General features: G+C 39.5%; 1 protein-coding gene across 1 annotated transcript in view; it reads left to right on the forward strand.

Moving 5' to 3' along the window:
* oprl1 (opiate receptor-like 1) overlaps positions 1-17,987 on the forward strand; it is a 37,803-nt gene extending 19,816 nt beyond the window's left edge. Inside the window, exons 3-4 of the mRNA XM_084098444.1 lie at positions 8,219-8,574; positions 11,785-17,987. Coding sequence (XP_083954570.1) covers positions 8,219-8,574; positions 11,785-12,290 — 862 coding nt within the window. The 3' untranslated portion in view covers positions 12,291-17,987. The remainder of the gene's footprint in view (positions 1-8,218; positions 8,575-11,784) is intronic.
* The last annotated feature ends 551 nt before the right edge of the window (positions 17,988-18,538 follow it).

The raw sequence follows: 18,538 nt of genomic DNA on the forward strand, positions 1-18,538 counted from the left end.
TCTGAATATATAGAATGAAAGTCTGAATATATATATAGAATGAAAGTCTGAATATATATATATATATATATATATATATATATATATATACAGTGAGGAAAATAAGTATTTGAACACCTGTCTATCAGCTAGAATTCTGACCCTCAAAGACCTGTTAGTCTGCCTTTAAAATGTCCACCTCCACTCCATTTATTATCCTAAATTAGATGCACCTGTTTGAGGTCGTTAGCTGCATAAAGACACCTGTCCACCCCATACAATCAGTAAGAATCCAACTACTAACATGGGCAAAACCAAAGAGCTGTCCAAAGACACTAGAGACAAAATTGTACACCTCCACAAGGCTGGAAAGGGCTACGGGGAAATTGCCAAGCAGCTTGGTGAAAAAAGGTCCACTGTTGGAGCAATCATTAGAAAATGGAAGAAGCTAAACATGACTGTCAATCTCCCTCGGACTGGGGCTCCATGCAAGATCTCACCTCGTGGGGTCTCAATGATCCTAAGAAAGGTGAGAAATCAGCCCAGAACTACACGGGAGGAGCTGGTCAATGACCCGAAAAGAGCTGGGACCACCGTTTCCAAGGTTACTGTTGGTAATACACTAAGACGTCATGGTTTGAAATCATGCATGGCACGGAAGGTTCCCCTGCTTAAACCAGCACATGTCAAGGCCCGTCTTAAGTTTGCCAATGACCATTTGGATGATCCAGAGGAGTCATGGGAGAAAGTCATGTGGTCAGATGAGACCAAAATAGAACTTTTTGGTCATAATTCCACTAAACGTGTTTGGAGGAAGAAGAATGATGAGTACCATCCCAAGAACACCATCCCTACTGTGAAGCATGGGGGTGGTAGCATCATGCTTTGGGGGTGTTTTTCTGCACATGGGACAGGGCGACTGCACTGTATTAAGGAGAGGAGGACCGGGGCCATGTATTGCGAGATTTTGGGGAACAACCTCCTTCCCTCAGTTAGAGCATTGAAGATGGGTCGAGGCTGGGTCTTCCAACATGACAATGACCCGAAGCACACAGCCAGAATAACCAAGGAGTGGCTCTGTAAGAAGCATATCAAGGTTCTGGCGTGGCCTAGCCAGTCTCCAGACCTAAACCCAATAGAGAATCTTTGGAGGGAGCTCAAACTCCGTGTTTCTCAGCGACAGCCCAGAAACCTGACTGATCTAGAGAAGATCTGTGTGGAGGAGTGGGCCAAAATCCCTCCTGCAGTGTGTGCAAACCTGGTGAAAAACTACAGGAAACGTTTGACCTCTGTAATTGCAAACAAAGGCTACTGTACCAAATATTAACATTGATTTTCTCAGGTGTTCAAATACTTATTTGCAGCTGTATCATACAAATAAATAGTTAAAAAATCATACATTGTGATTTCTGGATTTTTTTTTATTTTATTATGTCTCTCACAGTGGACATGCACCTACGATGACAATTTCAGACTCCATGATTTCTAAGTGGGAGAACTTGCAAAATAGCAGGGTGTTCAAATACTTATTTTCCTCACTGTATATAGCCTATATATATATATATATATATATATATATATATATAGAATGAATGTCTGAATATATAAAATGAAAGTCTGAATATATAAAACGAATGTCTGAATATATGGAATGAAAGTCTGAATATATATATATAGAATGAAAGTCTGAATATATATAGAATGAAAGTCTGAATATATATATATAGAATGAAAGTCTGAATATATAAAGAATGAAAGTCTGAAAATATAAAATGAATGTCTGAATATATGGAATGAAAATCTGATGTTATCAGCGCCATCTTGTGTTATTCATCTACTATTTTTTATACACATTTTGAACAATGAGCGAGTCCGCACGAAATTTAGTAGCAGCAATTTTAAGTAACGATCATCTAATGAACACCCTGGCGAATGCGTGTACGGGCCAAAATACTAGCAACTGTACTCAACATCGTTCTACTGATGAAGAAATTAATTCGCTATTTCATCGCGGAAGAGCAAATGCGGTGAATTCATAAGATTCATAAATTCCCTCGAGAATGATGCATAATGTTCTTTCAGCAACATTTTGTTGAACATGACTGCCCATAAGCACTAAGAATGTTGCAAGAATGGAAATATGATCCTCGCGATGACGTGATGTAGACTCCAAATTGTTTATGTTGTTTGGAGTATGACCAACTGTTGCAAAAAAGTCTTGTAGCTCACCAAAGTATTGGAAAATTTCAGGGAATGACATTTTTAAATTAATCACAATTAAAAAGGCTAAAACAAGCTACACATTATTCAATGAGAATTGTCAAATGTACACTTTCTTTTCACATATTCACACTTTCACATACATTTAGACTATATATATATACTCTATATATATTCAGACTTTCATTCTATATATATATTCAGACTTTCATTCTATATATATTCAGACTTTCATTCTATATATTCAGACATTCATTCTATATATATTCAGACTTTCATTCTATATATTCAGACTTTCATTCTATATATAGTCAGACTTTCATTCTATATATATATATTCAGACTTTCATTCTATATATTCAGACATTCATTCTATATATATTCAGACTTTCATTTTATATATTCAGACATTCGTTCTATATATATTCATACTTTCATTCTATATATTCAGACATTCATTCTATATATATTCAGACTTTCATTTTATATATTCAGACATTCATTCTATATATTTAGACTTTCATTCTATATATTCAGACTTTCATTCTATATCTTTCATTCTATATATATTCAGACTTTCATTCTATATATATATTCAGACTTTCATTCCATATATATTCAGACATTCGTTTTATATATTCAGACTTTCATTCTATATATTCAGACTTCATATTATAAATATAATTATTTCCTGAAATATATATATACACAAAAGAACAACGTTTATTTGAAATGGAAATCTTTTGTAAGACTATAAATGTATTCACTGTCATAAAAGGTCATAAAATTAATTTCTTTCAAACATATATACTCTTTATAATATTAATACCTTAATATTGAATAAAATAAAATATAGTTTACTTTTTAATGTATTCAACTGTTTGATCACCTATCATTTGGAACAGCATTTGCAGTTCAAGAATGCATTATGAAGCTGTCTAAAGAGTTTATTTTAAGTACACTAAAAAAATATTCCCTTAAAATCTAAAACTTCAGTACTAATTTAGATTGGAAAAGCATTCCAGAGATCTCTTTGTTTTGTCTTATGCTTCATATCCTTTGCCATATCCTTCCTGTTTTAGCATCAGTTAATGGACTGAGACTGGCCCAAGCCCAAAACTGTCTGTAGACATTCCAGGCCAAGATTGTGTAAATGAGACATGATCATAGGGGGAGAGAGAGAAGCTGATGTGCATGAATGTTTTCCCAATGGTTTCCCCAATAGCTCACTGCAACCTCATCATCTCTGTAGATCTGAATGCTCTTTTCCCTCTCCGAGGTCTCAACCTTGATTACTCTCTCTTCATCCCTCCACTTCATTGATCTCTTCCTTCTGCTGCTCTCAGGCCCAGGGTCTAGTTTCAGTGCTGTCTGATCCCAGTCTGGTTTTCAAGGAGTTGAAATGCTGTCAGTGCAAGTTCAACCACAATTCTCACGAGTCCCTTCCTCTTTCCATCCCAGACTAACAGAGACTGAATCTCTCAGCCTTCAGTCTTAACATTTCAAAGCAATCTCTCTCTGACTCTGTCCAGTGAGATTTTCTTTTACTCATGCAATTTTAGATTTTCTTGCTACAACCACGCCTGCTGTGAAATGTTTAATCTCTCTAGTTTTAGTTTGATTTAGTAACCCTGTGGAAAAAACAACCTAGATCAGCTCTGCTGGTGACAAACACGAGGCAGAACTTGAGCACAACTTTATTTGCCATTCATTTGATCTGGGGGGGGGGGGGGGGATTGATTATAGTTTCACTTTTCAACTTTAGTTAGTATGTTTCAGCATAAACAACATCTGCAAAGTTACGACATTCAAAGTTCAAGGCAAAGGGAGATATTTTATTTGACAGAAATCACGTTTTAAGGACTACAACAAATGCCTTGTAAGGACTACATGAGCTTCCTCTCGGGTTTGTGACATCACAAACCCAAAAATTGACATAAACCCCACCCCTGGGAACACGCAAGAAAAAAAGGGGGTGAGTTGTTGTAGTTGAGCACATTTAGGAATCTGCTCAAGCTGTCACATAAGTCTTCACATTTATTGCAATACAGTATGTAACACACATGCATGTCACTCTGTAGGCATCTTACAACAGTGCCCACACTAACAATTTATAGATTGTCATGAAAGAATATGCTAATCAATGACTTGAAGATTATTAACTCCACATCAGCTACAAAAATTCATCAACTAACCATTCAGAAACATCCTGTTGCATTCTACATGTTGTCACTTCTACTTGAGTCTCTCCATCATTGTCCGACTTCGGTTTGAACATAAAAGGCAGAACAGTTTCTGACATTTTAGTGCGTGTTTGCAAGCTGCTAACACACAAGTTCTTGAAGCTCCGCCCTCTGTGCCAGGAGCAGCAGCTCATTTGCATTTAAAGGGACACACACAAAACAATGCGTTTTTGCTTTAAATTTATCTATGCTATAAAAAAATATATGGGGGGTATTTTGAGCTAAAACTTCACATACACACTCTGGGGACATTAGAGACTTATTTTACATTTTGTAAAAAGGGGCATTATACCACCCCTTTAAACTAACACACTGGCTGTTTATGGAACTGGCCTTATGTCTCAGTTCCTGTTCTACAAATGATTTAAGGTCATATGGAATGACATGAAGAGGTTAATATTTCAGAAAATGTAACTATTTTATAAGGTTTCAAAGCTGTATCCCTCTTGTCAACACCATCAGATATTTATGAAATCAAGCAATGGCAAAGTCAGCTTTCATCCCAGAGGCCATCTTTCCATATTTCGCCTGTTTCTAGTTTAATAAAGTCACACAGTTTTTGTTTTTGCAGGGTGGGATGTCTGTATTAATGCCTGAGTTTCATAGTTAGTTTTCTTGTAAAGTCTATTCTAATAAACAATACAGTTTGGCATGGTGACGATGTCTTTTTGAAGTAAAGAACGAATAGTTTTATTAAAGCAGGGCTCAGTAGTTTTGGGATTTCTTCGCTGTATTCTCGCTTTTTGCTCGCAGGTTTCTCTCTAGAGCTCCCCCCACAGCTTCGGAATAGATATTTGACAACACTGTTGTAAAAACTCGTTGGTGATTCTCAGACACCAGAGGCTAGTAGATCAACGACATCAAAGCAGATGGGACATTCTTTAAAACGTCTTCTTCATTCGGGTTCGAACAGCGTGAGGGAGCGCAATAATGACAGCATTTTAGCAGATTTCTTTTGGCCGTAAAGCAATTGTTTACATCGCGAGACCTGATATCACGCGATACTTCCTGACGCGGCGGCCGGCTCAAAGTTGCAAGTGCGGATTTTCCGCTCACGGGCACCAGGGGGGTGCGAAACGACCACCATTCAACCCGAAATAAGTAATATAACCATTCCAATGACTCTGAAGCTGTTCAGTTAAGGTAAAAAAGTTACTTAGTTCACCTTTAACAACTCCAGGGGAAAAACAAAGATTGCCAATTACATATCAAATAAATCAAAAGCAAAAGGGGGTGCAATACTGTTTTGGGTATTAGCACTGAATAATGTCAAGACCCCTGTGGGAATCACATCCATGACAATAGAAAACTCTCTTGGTGTCAGTGGAATTTTATGGACATCTAGAAACTCATAATAGGTGAGCAACCTGCCTTCTTGATTTAATAATTGATTGACTCATATTATGCCTGCTGAAAAACATTTCAACCATTTTTAAAACCAAAGCCTGCAAAAGAAGGGGTCACATTTTTGGGGGGTTAGGAAAAGGTATGTGTGGCAAGCAGGGATGGGGCCGAGAGCCATGGGAATGGAGTGAGTGTTAATGAGTGTTAAGGAGCTCCTCTACTGCTTGCCATAGTATGATATACCATGTGTATTGTGTGAAAACGATCTCAGTGTTTGAAATCATATTTGAAAACTTCTTAAAATGCTTAAAATGTCTTTATATGCTCATGCTTTTACAGTGACATATTGAAACTGCAGTATATACATGTATATTGAGATTTCATTAAGATATTGAACTGTAATTTGATCAGTGCAATGTTGTGATTAAAATATTCAACAGATACTTTGTAATTTTGAGGCAGTTATAAGAGAATTACTGATAACTTCTAACGAAGTCTGTTCACTGTTTATTAAATACAATATGTCAGTGAAAACAGGGTGTTGTTTTCATTTGCCGGTTCAACTTGTCACGATAAACCCACAGGGGCTCATAAGCGGCATTCTAATATCGCTGGTGTAGCTCTTACTCACACTGACTCACACATACAGTTTCATAATTAGAGTTATTATTATTATTATTATCACTAGTGTCATTTCACAGCAGTGTCTGTCAGTGTTTATATTGTGCTACCATACAGTTGGAAATATGAAAACTCTGTTTGAGTGAGAATGCAATTCAAATCTTTTGTCCCACTTCCTGGGAAGTTCAGCAAATTTGATAGTAAGCTTTGATAGTGCTTACTTTTGGATCCACAAGCCTTACTCTGATTATTATTATTTTTCTACATGGTGATGTTTGTGGTGCTGTATTATTAAAATGGCTCTATACCTGCATGCGTGACTCAGGACTGGAGGAGGATGTGCTGTCTGTCTTCTTCACTTCTTCACCACACTTCCTCAGTCTGGCTCACGCTGTTGCATAACCACCCAAGAAAGTACAGCAGAGGAGTAAAAATGCACCATGTCATCTTATAATGATGCTGTATTAGAGAAGAGAGATTTTCTTTTTTTATTATTATTATACTTGATTTTATTTTATTTATTTGCACAACTGATAGTCAGTTTGTAAAAGGCTGTAATTATTTAAATACTATTTTTGTCAAGCTAATAAAGTGCACTGAAAGTTAAATTTGAGAGTACCCAGTTTCTTCTGTCTAGACCTCTGACCAAAACCTAATCAGCAAAAATCTGGTAAAAATGCATATTTGGACAATTCCAAGGTTGACTTATAATGCAAATAAAGTATAGTGAAAGTAATAATAATAAACATTATTTTAAAAAAGTGACATGTGAAGGCAAAATATGGTAACCCATACCCCCATGTCCTCTTTATTTAACCTATCCAGTTAATGCACACACATTAGGAGTAGTGAGTAGTGAACACAGAGGGCAGCCATCATATATATATGTGTGTGTGTGTGTGTGTGTGTGTGTAAATGATTATTTTCAGTCCTCATTATGACCCTCTGTCTAAAATTATCACTTTTTAAGGGCTGGCTCCTTTAAGGCTTGTCAGTAAATTTGCTTCTCAAATATCTGTCTGCTTGGGTCTAAATGGGATTTACAAAATGCTTATTCATTAAAGATGGAACTTTATTTGAACCACCTTGCTCCTCAGAATTACAACCTGTAAGTATGATTAATTATTGATGTATATATTTATACCGGGTGTTCAAAATATGTAGTTTTGTGTAGGTCTCCGGCTAACCGGCTACTATCTTACTGAAACAGTTCGGCTAATCAGCTGTGGGCCCACTATAACCTACTGTAAAACTGCGTCCATTAATGCAGATGCAGATTAATTCATTTAATTTCAACAATGTCAAAACATTTATTAGATCCTGAGTGAATGTGGAGCTGTTGTGAGTGATATGATCATTGGTACAGCACAGCGACTGTTATCTACCTTTCTCAAACATCATAAAACAGCTGCCAACCAAATAATTCATGCTTTTAATGCATTGTCATGGCAGTGCTTTGCTCATATTTACCAAGAAAATTCCTTGTGTGTGCAAGCAGACTTGGCAATAAAGCTCTTTCTGATTCTGGTTCCAATATTTGTAATTGTTTGTGAATCTTGGAGCATTTCCACAATGGGGATCACAGGTTGTAGCTATCAAATAAAACAAGACATTGCCGCCAACACATTAAAAAGCAAAGCGGTTTTGATGTGAAATGTCATTTTAATGCCAGTGTTGCGGAGGGCCCAGGGGAGCGACAACTGATCTGTTTCCTTGCAAACACAGACTGCTTTTTGTCAGGATAAATGTGTTTAGCTGTTTATCCTGATTTATATTTTCATTCTCTCACTTTCATTCTGTCACTTTGCCAGATATACCAAGATGAAGACAGCTACCAACATCTATATCTTCAACCTGGCACTGGCCGATGCGCTGGTTCTGGCTACGCTTCCCTTCCAGGGCACAGATGTGTTCCTTGGTTTCTGGCCCTTTGGCAATGCCCTGTGCAAGGCAGTCATCTCCATCGACTACTATAACATGTTCACTAGTGTGTTCACCTTGACCGTGATGAGCATGGATCGATACGTGGCCGTGTGCCACCCGGTGAAAGCCCTGGACATGCGGACGCCCCACAAGGCCAAAGTGGTCAATATTTGTGTGTGGGTCTTGGCTTCAGCCATAGGGGTCCCGGCTATGGTACTTGGAGACGTGGAAGAGTCCGTGGAAGGTGTGTGTACCATTATGACCCTATTTGCTTTTTTTGTTTACTTTTATTAACTATTTACTACTAAATTTAATTTGTGATTCATTAAGACGCACATCAGTATTGTGTGCATAGACAGCAAACCAAAATCGAGTTCTCTTTTTTGCGCTTGAACAAACAACACACGTTTTGTCAAGTGTCCTCATAAGAGCAGTCTTAAATAAGTTAAATAAAGTATTAAATGAATGTAAAGAGTTGTGAGAATGTGCAGCAGCATCAGATCTTAAAATGACCGCAGTCACTAAAACTGTCTGTCATTAATGTTAATCAAAGAACAAAGGTAACCGAGGAAATTACTCTGCTCTTGACTAAATAACTTTTGTAGCTTTAATAGGGATTAATCTACATTTAATTTATAGTTTATGCAGTGCAAACTGTTTGATTTCTTTATTAAATGCATGTATATGTCCTACCTATTAGACTGGTAGGAAGGGCACAGGCAAATATTAAGTTTATTATGGGTTTATGTGAGGATTGTTTTAAGCTCACTTAAATTAAAAGTTGTTATATTTTTTGAAGCCTAATAAATGTTAAAACTATTTTTATAGCTTTCAGTTACACTGTAATGTTGAATGGCTATAATTAAAAAAAAAAAAAATCATTAAGATATCAGTAGCTGTATTAGTATCAATGATATTGGCCTTCATTCATAAATATTCATAAGTATTTAAAATATACTGTCTTTATGTTGTTTCTACATTAATTTGGAGATTAACTGTGAAATTGTTACACTATAAAATATGTTAAAAACATATATTAAAAACTTTTAACTGCGATTAATCAGAAAACAATTTGTGATTAATCTAGTTTTTTTTTTTTTTTTTGTAAAAGTAAAGATTCCTGTTGACTTTAATGTAAAAGATACCCTCAAATGCAGAAAATGCGGGAAGGATCACAGTAACTCAAAGGCCAGTCAGTAAATATTAAACATTTATTTAACGTTCAATCGGGATCAGACATTTTACTACCACATCACCGAATAACACATTATAACACCTTAGACCTACAGAGGAACCGTAATACGGCTGTTTATGTGTGGTGGGTTTGTTGGTCAATAATGCACTATTAATGGGCTTTAAAAAGCACATCAGAGCATTGCAGTGTTAATCATTTTGCTGTTATGGGTTCCATTGAAGTTACAGTAATTGCTCTGCACACTGTTCAGCAAGCAGAACCACAGGTGACCCAAGAGCCTTTCCTCCCTGTGGCTTTGAGCTCTTGATAATCATAGCATTTGCTAATTAAATGAGGTTTCTTTTTAGTAAAAAAAAAAAAACATGATAGTACCGTGCTAGGTTAATTGTATTAGTGGGAAACAGTTTTAATACCATGCTGAGCTTGCTTTTCTTCTTAAATGTGAGTGTGCATTCCTGTCAGTTTGAAATGCATTTTGAGTGTGTAAGTGGGAATCTCATGGGGGAAAAAATTCCAGGTTGCATATAAAATAAAATAAATTACATTTTGATTTGTGACCTGTTAACTATGTGTCCATCAGTGAAGGTGATTCATTATCACGACATTATTATCAATGTTGAAAACAGTTGTTTAACACCACTTAATTTCTTTGTGTAAAATTTAAATTTTCCCCCAAGATTCTTTGATGAACAGAAAGTTCATAAGAAGAGTATTTATTTGAAACAGAAATGCTTACTGAATAAAAATATTAGCCTTATTTCTTTCAAAAATTGTACTGACCCCAAACTTTAGAATTTTAGTATAAATAATATGAAATATAAGTATAATATAATATATAAGTATAAGTATAGCTATAAGTATAGGCCTATAAAGTATAATATATATATATATATATATATACAGTGGGTACGGAAAGTATTCAGACCCCCTTACATTTTTCACTCTTTGTTATATTGCAGCCATTTGCTAAAATCATTTAAGTTCATTTTTTTTCCCTCATTATTGTACACACAGCACCCCATATTGACAGAAAAACACAGAATTGTTGACATTTTTGCACATTTATTAAAAAATAAAAACTGAAATATCACATGGTCCTAAGTATTCAGTTCCATTCTTCCTCCAGACTCTGGGACCTTGGTTTCCAAATGAGATGCAAAATTTGCTCTCATGGAAGAAAAAAGAACTCGTGGAAGAGTGAGAAAAAGAGTAAATATCTTGCTGCACCGCTTAGCTCACTGCACCTTTGTTCAAGGAACACAATCCCCAAATGTTTAGGGTGCTGACAGCTAAATTAATGGCAGATCCTTGGGGTCTGAGATGAAAGACATAAGCCCTCTTAAATAGGTTCTAACAATGCCAGTGTGCTTTACTGTATATAGAGTTTGATGAAAATAGCTCAAACTCTTTGGACACGCAGTACAGTTCAGATGATCAGTGTTTCTCTCAGCAGAATGTTCAGACAGATTTCTTTCGTAACACTCTCTCTCCTCTCCATTACTGCCAGGCTGCAACATATTTATTTATTCATCACTTCATGCAAGTTGCGTTCTGTTGCCGTTAACACTGCAGGGAAAGACAGACAGAAGCAGAGGGAGGGAGGATGACAGAGATTCAGAGCTGGAGGGATGTGGACGAATGTCTGTAAACAAATGTCCAGCAGTGTAGCTGTTAAATCTTTGTTTAACTTTTTAGCAAAGCTGTTCCGTCTCAAAATAGTCCTCAGACAAACAAGCGGACTTGGAACAACAAGTTGCAAATCTTATGTGCAGATGTGCTAGACCAGATGGATGGATGGATGGATGGATGGATGGATGAAAGACCATCTCTTGTCACTTGTGACAAATGATTAATGGGAGTGTTGATGTAAGTCTGAAAGTCCGGATTCACACATATCAGAAATGGAGAGGCTTTTAATGCTCTCAGATGTAGGCTGTCAAAAATGTCAAGAGGAGTGGCAGGGAGAAAAAGATTAACTGTGAAAAACATTTTCGGAAAAGGGCATGCTGAATCTGTAAAAATCTCTATATTATTGAGTGGCACTCAAGATATTTGCTTGTCAGTTTTAGACCTTTTAGTTTACTAAAGGTTTTTTGTTTACTTTTGTCAATGGCCATCAGAACAGTGAATAGCACTGGATATTTCAGGAAAATATCCTCATGAATTCTTTAACTTGAATGTATCAGCTTGTCTGTCTATCTGTCTAAAACCTTCAAGTTTCAAGGCTTAAATGTGACTAATATTTTTCTTTCCTCTCAGGCACCGAGTGCATCTTAGTTCTCCCGGGTCCAGTGTTCGGGACGTGTGTTTTCCTTCTCTCCTTCCTGATTCCTGTGGCGATCATCAGCGTGTGCTACAGCCTCATGGTGAAGCGCCTCCGCAGCGTTCGCATCCTATCGGGATCCAAGGAGAAAGATCGCAACCTTCGGCGCATCACGCGCATGGTGCTGGTGGTAGTCGCGGCTTTCGTTGTGTGTTGGACGCCCATCCAGATCATGGCCCTGGCGCAATCACTGGAATTCAAATTAGGCAGTGTCCAAATGGTGGTGTTCATGCACTTCTGCATCGCCCTGGGATACGTCAACAGCAGCCTTAACCCCGTCCTCTATGCGTTCCTTGACGAAAACTTCAAGCGCTGCTTCCGCGAGTTCTGCCACCCCTCACCGTTTGGCCTTGATGCGCAGCAGTCAAGCCGTATGCGCAACATCGCGCGTGAGGTGGCCTACAACTGCAAGACTGCGGATGGGAACAGTAACCCCGCATGACTAGGCGTGGAGCTGCCCCTGGTCAGCCCTGAGCCGCAACCCAATCCAGGGACAGGAAACTCAAACTCTGAGCTGACTCAGATTACAACACTCTAGCACCATAGTCACCTCCGCCAGGTGGGTGGGGGAAAGGGTTGGGCTAGGAGTGAGGGCGGAGTCATGTTAAATGACACGCCCTTTTAGGGACAAAGGGGCTCACTTTACAGTGTCTTAATTGGATTTGGATGTTATTGTCTACAATTCTGTTCTTATTTAATAATTATTACACTTTGTCGGTCAGTGTTGCAGCCTTGTACAGATGCTTTTTATGTCTCTCTTTACAACAATCAATGTTTCTCTTGAAATTTAAGACTGTAGGATTTCATCGCCTTAAACATATTTCTGAACCTATGGATTAAGTGTTTCAGTCCTTTTTGTGGTACTATATACACTATAGAGTATAATATAGTGTATAAACAGTGTATAGTAAATGGACTGTACTATATATTATATAACTATATAGAGTTATGACACGAATCTGAAACAACAGAGACTCGTAAAGCCTGATTGTTATTTTTAAAAAAAAGTTGATATTTTTCTTGGTTTGACTGTACAATAAGCAAAAATATTTTATATTCATGTACGTTTGGTAGCACAGATTCAAGCTTAAAGGGGACCTATTATGCAAAATTTACTTTTATAAGGTGTTTGAACACAGATGTGTCCACAGTGTATGTAAACAACCAGCACATAATGGTAAAATCCACCCACTCCTTTTTTATAATCCCAATAAACTATAAATAGTCTGGCTAGTCCAAAGGAGTGGTTCCAGAAGCCCCAACCATGACTGGAGATGATCTGCTCTATTAGCATAGATCCCGTCCTGAGTAACAGCTGGAGAACCCTCAGTGTAGCAGTTGGAGATATACAATGTCTGTGCCTAAAAACATTACAAATGTTCTGTTATTTGATGTACTAACGATTATAAGAGTCTCCATAGATTCCCAACATCTGAGCCACTGAGGACACCGTGGTTGAATTTCATTTATGAAGGATATGTGCCGAAGAAAATCGTTAAAGTATATTTGCGTAAATCGTTTTACGCTGGACAAGGGTCAGTTCAACGCTGGATTTGCACAAAAGTTGTCAAAAGATTTTTAGATTAACATGATGGTACATGGTAGTTGATGAGTTGAATCAACTTAGCTCCACAACAACTACATACATTTATCCACTGACCATTCAGAAACGTCCAGTTGCATTCTAAAAGTCCTGAGTCTCTCCATCATTGTCTGACTTTGGTTAGAACATGTAAGGCTAAACACCGCTACTGACAATTTCTGACATTCTGGCTGCGTGACATTGTCCAGTTCCCTTTCGAGAACAGTCACTTCGTATTGCCTAGCTATACGCAGTGGGGGAAACTCCTTTCCTCGAAAATATTGAAGCCTATATTTAAAACGCAGTGCAGCTGAACAGCAAGTACCATAAGAGCAGCTAGCTCACCGATTGGCTGTTCTGCAGCAACTGCACATCCTATGGCGAAGCGGGTCCCGAGCACGTAAGAGCCCGCCAGAATGGGCGTGGCTTATAGCTATAAAAGCCCATAATTTCACCATAAAATCAGATTTAATCTCCTTCGGCAACCTTCACGTCTCTGCCTCTTCAAAGCCTCGCCGTCGAACCAAGCCCTTCAGCTGGAACGAGTGCCCCTCCCAGCAAGTCTCATCTCATTCGGCGGATCGGACGAAGGAGAACAAGACGACACCCTCTCCATTGCTGCGTCGGAAGAAGAGTGGTCGGCCTCGGTGGACCCCGCCCCTCTCTCCCAGTCAGGTGCCACTGTGACCAATTCTGACTCTGAAATGCTCCGCATTTTGACTGCGGCTGTGGCGGACCGCCCGAAGAACCTACCAAGAGCCGGCTGGATGGATGGTTTCTGCCCGGGTGCCAGCAGGACTTCCAGGCTTCTTCCCGGAAGTCCATGCTGAGCTCACAAAGTCGTGGCGCGCCCCCTACTCAGCGCGCATGAGTTCTTCTGCTTCAGCGACGCTCTCTTCTGTCGACGGCGCCGCAGAAAAAGGTTATGAGAAGCTGCCCCCTCTTGAAGAGGTGGTCGCTGCTCATCTATGCCCACCCACCCCCGCTAGATGGAGAACTTGAGCCGTCCAGCTAAGCCCTGCCGAAACACTTCAGCCCTTGCTGGAACCAGACCTGGCTCTTCCAGAGGGGGGGCTACTGGAAGGACCGAGCATCTGCTTGTTCTGATCTGCTCGATGACCGGTGGTAACATCGAGACAGGAGGAAACGCATAAAGCGGGAGCCTGGGCCAAGCATGAGCCAGTGCATCCCTGTTCTTTGAGAAGAACATTGCACAGTGAGTGTCGGCCTCCGCCCTCCCGAACACACTCCAGATCAGACAGACCATCTGAGGGTTGAGAGACCATTCCCCGGGGGGAGTGTTGTCTCTGGATAGCATGTCCGCCCCCAGATGTTGGATGCCCGGAACATGGGCAGCTCTCAGAGAGAGCAGGTTGGCACGTGCCCAAAGGAGGAGGTTTCTGGCCATGCCATACAGGTTGCCTGACCTGAGGCCGCCCTGGCGATTTATGTAGGATACCACTGACATATTGTCCGTTCGGACTAAGACGTGGTGCCCTCTCAGGTCTGGCAGAAACGCTTTGAGAGCTAAACAGACCGCTCTCATTTCGAGGCAGTTGATGTGTTACTCCTTCTCCGGGCCCGACCAGAGGCCGGAGACAGGCTTGCTCTCGTACAATGCTCCCCAACCTAGGTTGGAAGCATCCGTGAATATCACCTTCCTCCTGGAGGCCACGCCCATGGTTACGCCGGACTGGTGCCAGTTCAGAGCCTTCCAAGGAGCCAAGGCTCTTATATATGGGCCACCTAGTGAAGGGGGACTGGTTACCCGGGTGTTGTGTGCTTAAAACATACTCTTTTTGTGCTTTATTTGGGTCACTGTAAAAACAGCGTTTGTTTGCAGGGGTGCGTGCAGTGCAACGGGCCCCTTGACAACAGCAGAAAAATCTCCAGCCGACTGAGCTGAACAGGGAGCTGGGAGATTCAAGCGAGCTCTCTTTGAGGGTGGTCCGGCCGCGGCGGGACCCAAGCCCACTCTCTTTCCTCCTGTCGCTAGGAGGTCTTCAGAGGCCCAGGGTCCAACACAAGCCTGGGTCGGGGCCCCTGGTGCCGAGGGTGCGGATAGCGCTTAGGAGGCAGTAAGCGCCGATGGGTATCAGCCGCAGGGCGGGGCTGAGAGGCCTGGGGCGCTGGCTTAGCTGGCTTCTCTTGGGTCGACTCGCTGAGCTGGAGCGCTTAGGCAGGAAGTCAGACCCGCTTCACCATAGGATGTGCAGTTGCTGCAGCACAGCCAATCGGTGAGCTAGCTGCTCTTATGGTACTTGCTGTGCAGCTGCACTGCGTTTTAAATTTAGGCTTCAATATTCTCGAGGAAAGGAGTTTCCCCCACTGCGTATAGCTACGCAATACTCGTTCCCTACTCTCAGGGAACCGAGGTTATGTTAGTAACCGAGTACGTTTTGTTGTTGCCGGAGTATCTGAAGCCCGTGGGGTATTTTAAGCTGAAACTTCACATACACAGGGCGAATTCCAAACAGTGTTTTTGCACCCTTGAAAGTTACTTCGTCAAGGGGGAGCCATTTGTAGGAGCATTCAAAATGAAAGTGAAAAACTGAATGCCTTCACAAAGGGCCCTTCCACAGTTCCGTTAGTGAAGGGAACATGCAATGGTCACTTCAAGGAAGTAATTTAATTGTTTATGGTCATGTTCAGCCCTTCGGAGTGAGCTGGGCATAGGAATGCTCACTTCCAATTGGAATTTGTGTACATTTTGGGGACACCAGAGACTTAATAATAGGTCCCCTTTAAAAAAAAAAAAAAAAAAATACTTGTAAAGAAATTAAAACTTATTGCAAAACAGTTGCTGTAGTGTTCTATTATGTGCATAAAATGAAGTTAATCACGTTCGAGGCTGTGCATTGTTGAAGACATCCATCAGCATTACCTTGTTTATTTTTTGAATGTTTTCTGCACCGCTATGTATCTTGCTTTGTTAATACATACAGATTCTTCTCGATGAGACAGACAACAAAGAGCCAGCATTGTTATGGGTTTACATCACAGACCACTGAATGTGAAAAAAAGACTATAAAAAAGCCAAATTAAAAAATATATATATTGAAACTGTCAGTGAAATATAGAGAAACTGTACACTTAATGCTTATTCCTGTAAACTTTAACTTGTTATTGTGATTGTTTGTTTACTTGCTGCATTGACTGGCTGATTATCTACTTGCATATTTATTGACTGGTGGGACCATTTTCAGATGGACTTAAATCAAATGCCAGCTAGTGCTATGGACGTTTACACAGCCTATATGGGAAATCTTTGAAATCTTTTTCTCTTCTGCATACTTATTAAAGAGCAGTTATCAAAAGGCACTTCTATGGCTTGCTATGGGTGTAAATCACTGTGTTTTTGATTAAAAATTCTCACTGGATGATATTTTGATGTATTTTGAATATTTGATATATAAAGCGATATATTAGTTTCAGACTATCTCAAAATAACATGCTGTGAAAATGTTTATTTAAGGTGCAGTAAAATGTATTTGAACCCTTGGGTTTCTTCATAAATTTAGTCTGATCTGGGTCATAACAATATTCTTTGGATGTCTGGTGACTGTCTTGAGGTAATGTCAAGCCATCTCACACTGTGAATGCGACAGTTGTTGCGCCACAACAGCTTGAGGCTGTCTACACTGGATGTGACACATGACCATTGCAAATCCATTTGTTCTTCGTGTCAGAAGTTGAAGGAGCGCTTGAAGTACGTCAAAAATAGAACGGGACATCAGTTTACTGCCAGAAATTTGCCGTGTTGCATCACGCCGTGCCGCATACAGTGTAGACAGCATCACTGGTTGGTTCTATTTGCTTTTGTTGAGCCGCTCGCATCTAGTGTAGACAAGGTGTAATTAGGGTTAAGGTCAGAACTCTGACTGAGCCACATCAGAAGGTATATTTTTTTTTCTGTTGAAGCCATTCTGCTATTGATTTGCTCCTGAGCTTTGGGTCATTGTCCTGTTGGATCACCCAAGTACACTTGAGTTTCAAATAGAGGACAAATGGGCTTGTATCCTCCACCTATATGTCCTGATAAGCTGAGAATAAATTAATTTTGCCAATGAAAACAAGCTGCCCAGGCCCTCAGGCAACAAAGCAGCCCAAACCTGATTCACATTCTTTTTCCACCATGCACTGTGAATGTTTAAACATTGGGTTCACTAATTATATGAAAATGTATAATTGTTTGTGTGTTATTGGTTTGAGCAGGCTGTGTTCATCCATTGCTGTGAAAATTACAATGACAAAGGATTCACATACTTTTCTTGCAACTGTATTTCTCAGCTAAGAAAATCTGTAAATGAGATGCATTCATATTGAGTGGCACCTTAATTGCACAGTATGTGTATCTGCCATCATGCTTAATTTCACAGATCACTTTGTGCTTGTTAAAGAAAACAAAACCTCAGATGTGAACATGTTTTGAAATTCACAGGAATTACACTGGTCTACAATTTTTTATTAGTCATCTGCTTCAGAGATAAAATGTGCTATTTATTATGTATATTGATGTGATAAATTCAAATATGACAATTAAAACAACCGACTGGCTACTGTTTCCAAGATATTTAAGTTTTTACCTTTTACGTCTATGTGTATTGTGTAGATAGTACCTGTCACCTGTCCTGTTTATGTAATACTTTAAAAATCAGCAAAAGGGTTATATAAATATATATATTAAAAAAAAACAATAAAAAAAAAACTATTGTGTATATAGTTTAGTCCTGTTCAGAGTCTACTATGCACTTCTTGGCTTGTTTCTTGTTTTCTATAAATTGAGCATCTCTTTTCATTGTCCAGCAATAGTCTACAATCATTGATGGGATCAATTTGCTCCATTTGCTCCATTTGATGTTATCTGCACTGCTCATACAAGTACGATGCATCTCTGCTTACTTTGGCTAAATGGAAATGTGTCTCTTTGCACAATCAAACACTGACATAAGAGAGCACGACACTTTATGACAGCGGTGCAAAACTCCTGTTCCTGGAGGACCACAGCCCTGCAGAGCTTAGCTTCAAACCTAATTAAACCAGCTCTTTGTAAGGGATCATCTGGGTTTGTTTCTGTTTTGGGTGGGTTTTTGTCATGTGTTTTAGTT

The sequence above is a fragment of the Abramis brama genome (assembly GCF_963993115.1).
Source record: "Abramis brama genome assembly, chromosome: 22".
Taxonomy (NCBI): Eukaryota; Metazoa; Chordata; class Actinopteri; order Cypriniformes; family Leuciscidae; genus Abramis; species Abramis brama.